The sequence below is a fragment of the Salmo trutta genome, chromosome 16, assembly GCF_901001165.1.
Source record: "Salmo trutta chromosome 16, fSalTru1.1, whole genome shotgun sequence".
Lineage (NCBI taxonomy): Eukaryota > Metazoa > Chordata > Actinopteri > Salmoniformes > Salmonidae > Salmo > Salmo trutta.
In genome coordinates, this window is record NC_042972.1 from 3,083,846 (window position 1) to 3,096,232 (window position 12,387).

Sequence of the window (12,387 nt, forward strand, 5' to 3'; positions counted from 1 at the left end):
CTGAATTGCATAATTTCATCAACCTACACAACATGGAAAATCCATTGCAATGTTGCTTCTTAGTGAATTTATGTATATTCTTTGATGTAAAGATGCCCCTAATAAATCCATATATCAGAATTGCCATTAAATTGCATTGAAACAAGAGTTGCCTAATATATCATGTGTGTACATATTTAATATCAAATATACCACATGTTCAAGATGCAAGTATTTTCTATGTACTAAAAACCATTTCTGAGCACCCCCATTTATCCGCATATCTAATGAAACATTGCAATCGAAGAACGTGCCATCTTTTTTTTCTTCTTCTTCTTCTGGCGTCCATTGCGCTTATCGAAACGCTTTCGAAATCCGTGAGGTCGAGTGAACGATGACTTAGATAGGGAGGAGAAACGCGGAGAAAATTATACTAGAATCGGAACTCAAATCAAGCCTAAATGGGAACGGAACCGAATGGAACGTTCATAAAACGCCCCTTCTTCCTTATATGGGTTTTCATTCCACCCGGTTTCCTGTTTTTTTTCTTCTTCTCCCCTTCTAAAGCCCCGCCTTTTTTTTTTAACTGACTGTCAATTCGCACCACTGTTGTTGCGGCCATTTTAATCTACACTTCAGTTGTAACTAGACCGAATGATGGTTGCCTAGGACCGTAGAAAGGTAACGTTTCATTTTGGATTTTTTGTTGTTGTTGTTGCTTGTTTGTATTTCTCGGTCGCTGTCGTGTGCTTCAACTAATGACATTTCCCCTCAAAATATTTCGGCGCCAACTTTATCGTTGAACGCAGAGAAAGCGTTTTAGGAAACATCATAAATAGCATAGCAAACTGTGGCTGGCTAACTGTGGGAGGGAAGTGTGGTATAGTGGCCCGGTTAAAGACGCTAGCTAGCTTTGTGTGAAGTCGAATTTACGTCGTATTACTGAGGTTTTATTTGGAAAATAAATGTGATTTTCATTGTTTTGTAACTCAATGTAATCCCCTTTGTTTTCTTAGTAAGATTATTTGGTCATATTTCAATGAAATCTAAAACCACACTGTCTAGCTTTGAAATGGGACTAACCAAAAATGTTTATACCCACTCAAGAAAGGGCACCTGACACTAAGAGAAATTCGGAATAATATTTTTTTTTTTTTGGGGGGGGGGATTTGAGAACAGACGATTGGCTGTCTGAATTTGTTCCTCCCTACCACAAGGGGCGCTACCAGTGTTTGGGTCATTAGTTGTAAAAAGTAATACAGATGACTTGTTACTTCTAAGAACAGTAGGCTAATGTGTTATGTTTTAAGCCAAATTTAAAACCTACGCAAAACGCAACAAACTACACACGCTAACTAACGTTAGCTATCTCCGTTAACCTCCCTGGGCTAGGTTTTGCTCACCTAGGTCAACAGCCAGTGGAATCGCGTGGCGCGAAATACAAATACCCCAAAAATGCTATAACTTAAATTTCTCAAACATATGACTATTTTACACCATTTTAAAGATAAGACTCGTTAATCTAACCACGTTGTCCGATTTCAAAAGGCTTTACAGTGAAAGCAAAAAATTAGATTATTTCAGGAGAGTACCCAGCCAAAAATAATCACACAGCCATTTTCCAAACAAGCATATATGTCATAAAAACCAAAACCACAGCTAAATGCAGCACTAGCCTTTGATCTTCATCAGATGACACTCCTAGGACATTGTTATACAATACATGCATGTTTTGTTCAATCAAGTTCATATATCAAAAACCAGCTTTTTACATTAGCATGTGATGTTCAGAACTGGCATACCCACCGAAAGCTTCCGGTGAATTTACTAAATTACTCATGATAAACTTTCACAAAATACATAACAATTATTTAAAGAATTATAGATACAAAACTCCTTAATGCAATCACGGTGTCAGATTTTAAAATAGCTTTTCGGCGAAAGCACATTTTGCAATATTCTGAGTACATAGCTCGGCCATCACGGCTAGCTATTTTGACACCCACCAAGTTTGGGGCTCATTAAACTCAGAATTACTATTAGAAAAATTGTATTACCTTTGCTGTTCTTTGTCAGAATGCACTCCCAGGACTTCTACTTCAACAACAAATGTTGTTTTGGTTCCAAATAATCCATAGTTATATTCAAATAGCTCCGTTTTGCTCGTGCGTTCAGGTCACTATCCGAAGGGTGACGCGCGAGCGCATTTCGTGACAAAAAAATTCAAAATATTCCATTACCGTACTTAGAAGCATGTCAAATGCTGTTTAAAATCTAATTTTCTCGTAAAATAGCGATAATATTCCAACCGGGCAACGTTGTATTCATTCAAAGGCTGAAAGAAAAAAATGGAGTAGTCTCTTGAACGCGCATCTGTCTCACTGTCCCCAGGCTGACCACTCACAGAGCTGCTGTACTTTGCCCAGAGACAGCAGACACCCCATTCCACTTTCTGGCGGCTTTAGAGAGCCAATGGAAGCCTTAGAAAATGTCACGTTACAGCACAGATGCTGTATTTTCGATAGAGATGCAACAGAAGGTCAACAAATTGTCAGACAGGGCACTTCCTGTATGGAATCTTCTCAGGTTTTGGCCTGCCATATGAGTTCTGTTATACTCACAGACACCATTCAAACAGTTTTAGAAACTTTAGAGTGTTTTCTATCCAAATCTACTAATTATATGCATATTCTCGTTTCTGGGCAAGAATAGTAACCAGTTTAAATCGGGTACGTTTTTTATCCGGCCGTGCAAATACTGCCCCCTAGCCCAGACAGGTTAATAAACTCTGTAAATTTGGGCGACCGCGGCATTCAAACGAGGCTGCAATGAAAACGAATGGGACTGTAGCAACTGTGTTGGCATCAAAAAGCAGGGTGTCAACTAAGTTTCTATTCAGCGTTAATTGACATGGTAATGGTCCAATAGTATTGGAGAAAAGTTGAAAAAAAAGACCCCCTCTGACGCTGTACGTTAAAGTGCGATGTGTCACGATGTAACGTACTTTAAACAATTATGCAACTCATTCTGTGCCGTACACAATTTCCACCAGGCGCAGATTTAAAAACAAGAAGTGATCAATGGTGAGTGTAAAGTGAATTACTCGTGAGTATATCAATAGTTAATTTAATCAATTGTTAATTTTTTGGGGCGTCGTCACTGCGAGCCATCATGACTCTCAAAAGCCGTAACAGCCGCAGTTAACTTCTGAAGATAAATTTAGCCCTAAAAACACTATTAACATTAGACACGAACCTTCAAATAGGTATGTAATGAGACATTATATAAACTATTTTTAGAGTTAGTGTTTTATTTACATTTTAGAGGTGATAAGTTGGACAAATCGGGTGAAAAAGCCGTTTCCCCACACATCTCCCCCTTTCACTATCACTCAGTAGCTTTTGCTTCTCCGCCCGCCATTTTGAAAAAGACCCAGATAGGACTCCATTGCCTTCTTCAATCATGCAGAGACTGGCAGCGTGAGGGTCTCATCATTGATTTAGCTGGAAAGGGGACAAATTGTGCGTTACAATGGTATTTCATATTACAGTTGACCTGCAAGTATGGAACAGAGCGATGTACAAAAGTTTGTTAGCTACACAAAATAGCTATCCTGCGTAGCTATAGTGTGCAGCCCCACAATTTGTAACTCGACACGTAGGATCACAATTTTATCAAGCTAATTGCATTCTTGCGTAAGTACATATGGAATAAATTAGTCTTTACTTTCCATGGAAACTACCGAGTTATATTACTTCATTACTACAACAACATTTCTAATTATCACTGTTCGACTGTCATGGGGCACGCCGACTGCATCCCTGTGCTAATGTGCTGTTCCTTTTCCTCAGAGTAATAACAGGTGTTTCAGACTAACGAGCAAATTCATTTCAATTGGACGTTTGGCGTCAAAACACTGGCAGTCCAAAAAGCGCTTCAGCTGTGAGAATTAAAAAAGAAAAATTGAGATTGAGGATAAGGTGCAAAAATCAACAGGCAAGCTCTGTAAAAACGTTGACGTCGAGCATTATTGTGGATAGTCAGGTTAATATAATAGTTTTGTTTAAAACGTTTTGACAGTGACCGTGTTATTTTTGCGAAGACTATTTAGTTCTGAGTTTGAACATAAAGTTTGTATGTGAAAACCGTAAAATTAATACTTTAGTTTTTTTTTTTTTTTCCCGAACTCATTTCATTCGCACGTAAGAGGGAAGCTTGCGTTACCCATGTGCAGATCAAATACACTACTGGAACTCCTCTTAAGCTGTTTACATGTCTGAGTAATGTGACAGCTTGCTCAGAAAACCTGGCGTTTTAATCACCGTATGCTTACTTAGATTATGACCATATGCCGATTTAAGGTGTTTGAGTAATGCCATACTCTGCCTTGTGCCATAATCAGTTTAATATTGAATTATTAGTGTGCATGTAAACGTACTCATCGTTTGCTAAGCTAACGTGAGCTAACATGGAGGAAGGCTCTTAGCTACGTAGCCAACCAAAGCCACTTGGCTTGAGGGAGAGAGGCACACAAGCGTAAACAGCTTCTGCTCCTATTCTGAAGGCCTTTAAGGCCGATGCACAGATCACTCTGTCATTTACCATGTGTGCGCTTGGGTGGAGTCCGATTGTTTAAAGCAACGGTCGTCTTTTGGCAACATGATGCCCTCGCCGGTCCATGTGATCCTGGACCCCCGAATAGCAGCATTCACAAGGGTACGATAGCAGAGATTCTAATGTTGTCCTCCCATTTTGTGGTGAGAACATCACCACTGTTAGCTAATATCAAAGAAAACCAACTGCATATTTGAACAGTGGCTACATGTAATGAAAATGTAGGTTTGCTTTACATTACCTTGTTTTGTGGCTGAAAATTGGCTGTAGGCTACTCCTCTAGAAGCTTGCTAGCTAGTTTAAAATGGCTGCAAGCCTTTAAGCTTCCCACATCTCCTCCATGTGAAATAATACGATTTAGAATTCAAATAATATGTGACCGACCGGCTCGATTCGGTCTTGTGTAGCAATTTTTTTTATTTCTTTAATTTTTTTACATTGGATAGAAGTAGAGACTCTGAGCTGGAAAATGGTATATCATACACTACAGTTGAAGTACAATGAGAAAGTAATTCTGCTTTGAAAGTTGATGAACTTGTAACTTAACTGGCTAATGTTGGCTAGCTTGCTAGCTACTTCCAGACACAAATGGGAGAACACCTCACTCTGACCATTTTACTCGTCCTAGCAGAGCTGGTTAGGCTGTTTTCATGTTATCCAGAGTGTTGGTGACTGTGCTGCTGGAAACAATTTAATTACGCTTTTTTGCCGACGTTTGCTGACACCAGCCATATTCTGCGGGTGTTGAGCGTTCGTAAACTCATCACTTATTCTGCGCACTCAGGCGAGAGTGCTCTAAAATCAGAGTAGATTTACCAGCTACGTCTATCGACAGTCGCAGTGGCATCAAACATTCTATTGATATAGTTACTTGCATAGTGGAGTCTTTTTTGTTTAGACATGCAGCGGAACAATGAACCATAATACCAACTCATAATGTTACTACCCTGCATGCATCTGTAGGTAGCTTACCAACCAGGTTCAATGTTAGCTAGCTAACATTAGGATTTAACTAGCAATGCAAATGGCTCTGAGATACGAATAATATTACTACACAAATAATACATGTAATGTTAGCTAGCTAGCCAGCTAGCTAGGTAACAGTACACTTTAACTTGAAATGAAAATGACTTTCTGACAATTTAGAAACATGTAATATCTGAAAATGTAGCTAGCTAGACTCTCTTACCCGTATACATGGATGGACGCTTCTCCCTCTGTCACGGATGCCACGGTTGCCCTTAGTTTAAAGATGTAATGCGGAGACAGCTGTTTTATACGACAGCCTTCTGTGTTGTCTTTTCAAAGCAAAGAATTTTCTCCATCTCCATAGCTTCATACTCTAGTTCTGTTGATTTAAAAACTCGGTCCTCCAGGAAGTGTAGAGCAACACTTAAGCATTTCTACTACATGATATCGTTAAAAAAAAGCTACGTTCGAAAGGATTACCTTCACAGGGCCTCCCGAGTGGCGCAGTGGTCTAAGGCACTGCATCGCAGTGCTAGCTGTGCCACTAGAGATCCTAGTTCGAGTCCAGGCTCTGCCACAACCGGGAGACCCATGGTGCGGCGCACAATTGGCCCAGCGTTGTTAGGGGAGGGTTTGGCCGGGATGTCTTTGTCCCATCGCGCTCTAACGACTCCTGTGCCGGGCCGGGCGCATGCACACTGACGCGGTTGCCAGTGTTTCCTCCGACACATTGATGCGGCTGGCTTCCGGTTTAAGCGGATATTGTGTCAAGAAGAAGTGCGGCTTGGCGGGGTTGTGTTTCTGAATACGCATGGCTCTCTACCTTCGCTTCTCCCGAGTCCGTATGGGAGTTGCAGCTATGGGACAAGACTAACTACCAATTAGATACCACAAAATTGGGGAAGAAAAGGGATTTTTTTTTTTAGTTAAAGGATTACCAGCTCATATTATAGACAGACGCGTGCCACATGGCAGACCAATCTGAACTCATCTGTCGGCATGTCCAGCACATCTCAGCCAATCATGGCTAGCGGGAAGGTTGCTCTCACTTTTTCCATTGCTTAGGCTCATAATTTAACTATTGTATTCATATTTACAGATGACATACAAGTTTGTTATTAAGGCACATGAAAGTTCACATGTTCCAGAAGGCATTTTTGCACAAAAAAAATGCATTTTGAAAAACTAAACTAAAAAGTACGCTCAAATGGCGCTCCTGTGAAGTAGTAACGCGCGACATGCGCGTAGTTTCCTGAAATGAATCACGTATGCCCTGGCAAATATTCTTGCACTTGCCGGTGTACCCTACAACAATATCCCAGTTTAATATGCTGCTTGAATGTGTTCGCACCCATATCAGCAAAAAAATTAAATGTCAGAATTTTTGCTCACAGACAAAAAGCACATGGCTCGAAGGTGTTTTTACAGTCACCACCGCCACTAGGCTACCTGGCGGCAGCGTTGGACTAGTAACCGAAAGGTTGCAAGATTGAATCCCTGAGCTGACAAGGTAAAAGTCTGTCGTTCTGCCCCTGAACAAGGCAGTTAACCCACTGTTCCTAGGCCGTCATTAAAAATAAGAATTTGTTCTTAACTGACTTGCCTGGTTAAATAAAACAAGGAGTCGCTAGAGTGCGATGAGCCAGCCTGGGATCGAACCCAGGACTGTAGTGACGCCTCAAGCACTGCGATGCAGTGCCTTAGGCCGCTGCGCCACTCCGGAGGCCCCTTGCTAACTTCTTTAACAGATTTATAACGCTAGTGCATATTTCTTAGAGCAGTTTTATATTGATAAATGTAGAGTTCATTCTTTTGGGAAACACTTTGTCAAAGCTGGCTTCCGAGAGTGTCCCTCCACTGATTTGATTATCGAGATTTAAATAAACGTAACTTTCTCAGCTCTGGTTGTAAAATGTCTCGTCAGTAATGCTCAAATCGCACATTGTCTCCTCTTATCACCTTCCATTAAAATGTAGCCTACCGATTTTCAGTCGCTCAAAGTGTAAGGCTATACAATATGAATCTAGTGACTGCAGTGCGTGCTTCGCTGTAAATCACAAGAATCAACAAAGCTTAACCATTTTTGATTTGTGAAACTTCATAATTTTTGTACGTTCTTTGTGGAGTATCAGTACAGTAGCGCCCCCTCTGGTAGGGGAGGATCAATGTCCAAAGTCATCCCTTTGCCCCAGTTTAGGCTAGACCAATTAATGCCCCTCTCTATCGAAAATAACTGTTAAGCAACACGGCAGTTTTTCACCTAGCTAAATATTTTGGATAATACGACACTTACTAATTTCTGAAAACACACTAATTGAAACAAATGTTATGGTAGCTTGCAAAAGAGTGTAAGTGCGGTTGCTAACTAACTGTAAATTCATTTAGTGCTAACTTGGCTGTGGGGTGAAACAATTCACTTATTTACAGCTAGTTAGCTAATGCACCACTCTTAACAAGCGAACGTAATGCAGCCACCGAAATTGACGTCTCCGCTAATGTTTAGCCTCCATTTTAACTTTTGTGATGTGTTGTCTCCGCTTTCCAAGCTTATTGCCAAGATGTCTGTGCAGATGCAGTCCATATTGCTGCAGCTTATGCATCTGAATTTAGAAGTCTAAATCAGAGTCCCACCCCCCCATAGAATTGATCCCGTTAGGGACCCTTACCATCCGTTACATCAGTAAGCATGCAATGTTTATTTTTATTTTTTAGTTGGTCTTGTTTTATTTGTTGGAAACTGCTACTCTCTGCTTTCTCTCAACAGGGTGAAGAGAAAGACTTGACTTCAGGAGCTCTCAATGGTTTCACCTGAAGGCAGATGTCATGAATTACACAGAACCGGTTGTGGAGAAGGCCATCAACTCCTGGTCCAGAATAGCCTCAGCGGGACAGACTGTCCTTTTCGAGGCATTACAGATCCTCAACCCTATGTCGAAAGATCTTTCAGACACTGAGGAACTGGTATCCTTTCTGCAAGGACTTAAGGAAGAGGGCCATAAGCCCAAAGTGCTACGGAGCAAAGATGTGTACGGCTACAGGTCGTGTACAGCAAAAACCCTCCCGGCAGAGATGTGCCCTATGGACATGGCCAGCAAGGGTCCAAGGCCAGGCAAGAAGAGGGGACGGAAGAATAATAATAATAAGAAGAAGAAAAAGGAGTCTAACAATTACGCATCGTGGAGTAGTGCAAGTGCATCAGAATCTCACAAGAGATCTGTTTTTTCCAGACCTCCGATTCTGACTATTCAACCTTCCCAGGTGCAGCAGCAGTACCTGAAACTAACGAACATTACAGGTTTAATGAGAGGTCACACTGCGAGAATGCAGATTCACTCTCAACCTCCAACACTTTCAGGAATACCGTTACTGCCATCGCCGAACGCCGGTAGAACACCTAAAGCTGTGGCCTTGGTTGGTCAAAGGTACCATGCCTCATGTCCGGAATGGAACAGAGCCCTTATCGGAGATTCTGTCCCCGTGATCTATCAGAACGGTCGAGGAGTTTACAACTACAAGACTGATGTGTCAAACCACAGACGGTCCTGGACGGACGAACAATCTCTGTGGATGATGAGCCGTCAGGAGGAGTGTCGGCTGGACGAGAACAGTTTGCGGTGGAAGGTGATCAAAGTGGACGATTGCGTCACGGTTGAGGAACTGAGGAGGAAGGCCCAACGGATCCTGCAGGTGAACCTATCCCCTGTGATACAGATACGCCCGCTGTATGAAACTCTAGCTGAATACCAGCGTGAATGATGATGATATCTCCAGAGATCTTCTTGGTTTAGCCCAAGGGGTCCATTTTTGCAACGAGGCTTAGCTAAGTCCAGAGGTCTTTCTTTACTGTTGAAGCCAGAAGAAAACATCAGGACGGCATCGTCTAACTGACTACAGTAAAATACGTTCCTTGTATTGAGCAGTGACGGGATGATGTCATGACTACCGCGTCAACAAGACTGAAGGGACTAACGTTGATCAGAAGTTCTACACGGTGCAGCTTTCAGACACTCAAGCATAGACATTGCTGGTCAGAATGTAACTTTAAAAATGTTTTTTTTTTTTTTTTTTTTACCAGCTTCTGTTTTGTACACTGAGGATGGACTGAAACTTGGTAAGCAGTGTCACGGCGCATTGTAGAATAAATATTATTTTTTTGTTGCGAGAATAAAAAAAAAATTACATTTTTACTCTTAGGTACAGTCTACATGACAAATTAAAACAATTTGGTCCCCTGAAATTGTGTAAATGGGCAACCTAATCATTATCCCTTTAATCTACTTTTGTGTTTCCTCTTTTATAGAGTTTGAACTTTCGACAGCCTCAAAATGTTTGCTGAATGTAAGCACTTAAATCTTAACAATTCCATTTTGCAGGGCAGAGTTAAAACGGCCTTATTCTTTTCATTAAACCTAAAATAATGTCTTACATTTTTTTTGTAGTGACTGATTTTTATTTTCTCTGAGTAAAGAATTTGAAACCACCCTATTCTTGTATTTCTTTTTTGTATTTTTATTTTTTTACCTTGAATTTGCTAAAAAAAAAATCCCGACGCCAGACGTTTGAAAAAGGAAACTCGAACAGATATTAGCTTTGACTCTGTCGTAGATCGGGTGCAAACTGCCCATCGGCGCTAACTGGTAATCGGTGAAAGTGCATAGTAAACTAAATCTGTCCGTTTTGTGTAGAAGTTGCCACAGTGTTTTGCGATCTTTCATTAGTTCAGTTGACTGGTTTATGATGAGCTTCTTCATCAGTTATTTTAAGTTAGACACGTTGTATTTTAGTGGCACAGTCAATCAAGGGTACTTCACAGGGACTGTTATCGGTTACGTCCAAAACAGCACCCTATTCCCTTTACACTAGTATAGGGAATAGGGTCCCATTTGAGACTCGCTCTTCATGTTGGTTTAACCTCTCTTAGTGTTTTTTTGTTGTTGTGCCAAACATGTCGTTGGTTCTCTTGCTGTCTTTTTACAGTTACAGCACAACCCGGGATGTTAGGCCACATGATACGATTCACTGTTCTGATTGGATAGCTGCCCCTTCATCCCGCCTCACTCTGGATTTAATTGGTGCATCGTTTTAGTTGCCAATTTCACCATCCCAGAAGTTGCAACAAAAAAAAATCAGGCAAAAACTACAAGTCTAATTTAATTAAGGAATTGGTTAAGTTGAAGGATTTTTGTCAGGTTTATCGTAAGGGAAAGTGAAGAGTTTTTGTTCAAATCGCTTGAATCATCATGTTGTAGCCCAAAATCAGGGCCTTTTTTAAATGGATAATTTGTTGCCATATGTTGAAAATACCGTAAATATTACTGAATGGTTGTGTTCAAGCCAGGGACCAAACAGTCATTGTGATTTGCTGAAGGCATTCAGAAATACAATAAGAACAGATTGGTATGGCTGTAACATGTCTTTTTCGGCCCTTACTATTAATCTTGATTTCATTGTACCGGTATGAAATAAAATCATGAGATGAGCATAGCTGTCTTTTTTTATAAAGCCTAGTTTATGCAATGCAAAAACACAATTAGTTACTTTAAAATGGCAGACCTGAGTTTGCAGGGCTCCACATCTTTGCCCCGAAGGACCCAGAATGGCCATTTTTTTTTACGTTAAGGTATACATTAGGATAAAGTCTAGAGTCACATGGTAGTGATTAATTTATGCAGGTTCTCAACCAACTATTTATTTTGTATCCTAACAGATGTGTCCAATTCTTGCAGTTTGTTGATTTTGGAGTCTATTGGATAATTTTTTTGAAATGGTTTAATAAAATATCTTATCTTTAGGAGCGGTAGAGACACTCTCAAAGATCGGCTATGAAAAAGCCAACAACATCTAGGCCATGTGCTGCTATAATCTCCACCCGGCACAGCCAGAAGAGGACTGGCCACCCCTCATAGCCTGGTTCCTCTCTAGGTTTCTTCCTAGGTTTTGGCCTTTCTAGGGAGTTTTTCCTAGGGAGTTTTTCCTAGCCACCGTGCTTCTACACCTGCATTACTTGCTGTTTGGGTTTTTTTGGCTGGGTTTCTGTACAGCACTTTGAGATATCAGCTGATGTAAGAAGGGCTATATAAATAAATTCGATTTGATTTTGACTAATTTAATTTTCCAGGAGGTGTTTGAATGAGATGTACCCCAACGATGTGGCGTAGTCTGGACACCACTATTTGACTTTAAGCTTATTCAGATTAACTAAAATTGGAAGAGGGGCATCGGGACGGAATGTAAAATGTACGTAAAGCATTTGAATTTACATTAGCGATGGAATATTCCGGGCCAAGAGAAGGTTTAGGTGATGTTCTTGCTTCGTAGCTTAAATGTACTGCAAATATCACAGTAGCACTTTTCATGCATCTACAATATTACACTTTTGATTTATGTAACAAAACCATATTACACTCTTGAAAATTGCATCAATTCACATGCAGACATTTTTAAATGGTTTCTTTTTTTTCATCCATACACTAAGTTAGCTACAAGACAGCTGAAGTGGCACAGCTACTAGATGGCTAACGTTAGCTAATTTACGTTTTCTTCAAGTAACTTCAGCGTAGCAAAAATGTACTTTAACACCTTCGTACAAATATAAAAGTACAGTAACGTTATCATGCAGTGTTATTCATATTATACAGAGCTAGGTAGCAAGCTAAACAAAATATCTACATTCTCCTCACATACGAATTTACTAGCTAGTTAGCTAATGTTAGCCAACATTAGCCCGTAGTTTGATTTGCATTTCAAGAGCAAACCATGCTTCATTTTATCAATATCATGCAAATCATTACACGGGGGGGATCAAATTGCAACAAAATGCCATGT

At 40.5% G+C, this 12,387-nt stretch overlaps 1 protein-coding gene across 1 annotated transcript; it reads left to right on the top strand.

Moving 5' to 3' along the window:
- Positions 1-589: 589 nt before the first annotated feature.
- LOC115149950 (uncharacterized) lies at positions 590-11,044 on the top strand. The gene is made up of 2 exons (XM_029692783.1): positions 590-660; positions 8,327-11,044. The coding sequence occupies exon 2, from the start codon at positions 8,386-8,388 to the stop codon at positions 9,316-9,318; it is 933 nt and encodes a 310-aa protein (XP_029548643.1). The 5' UTR covers positions 590-660; positions 8,327-8,385; the 3' UTR covers positions 9,319-11,044.
- Positions 11,045-12,387: the final 1,343 nt, after the last annotated feature.

Excerpts from the sequence above, each read along its gene's own strand:
- LOC115149950 (XM_029692783.1), top strand. The coding sequence starts at position 8,386 with ATGAATTACACAGAACCGGTTGTGGAGAAGGCCATCAACTCCTGGTCC.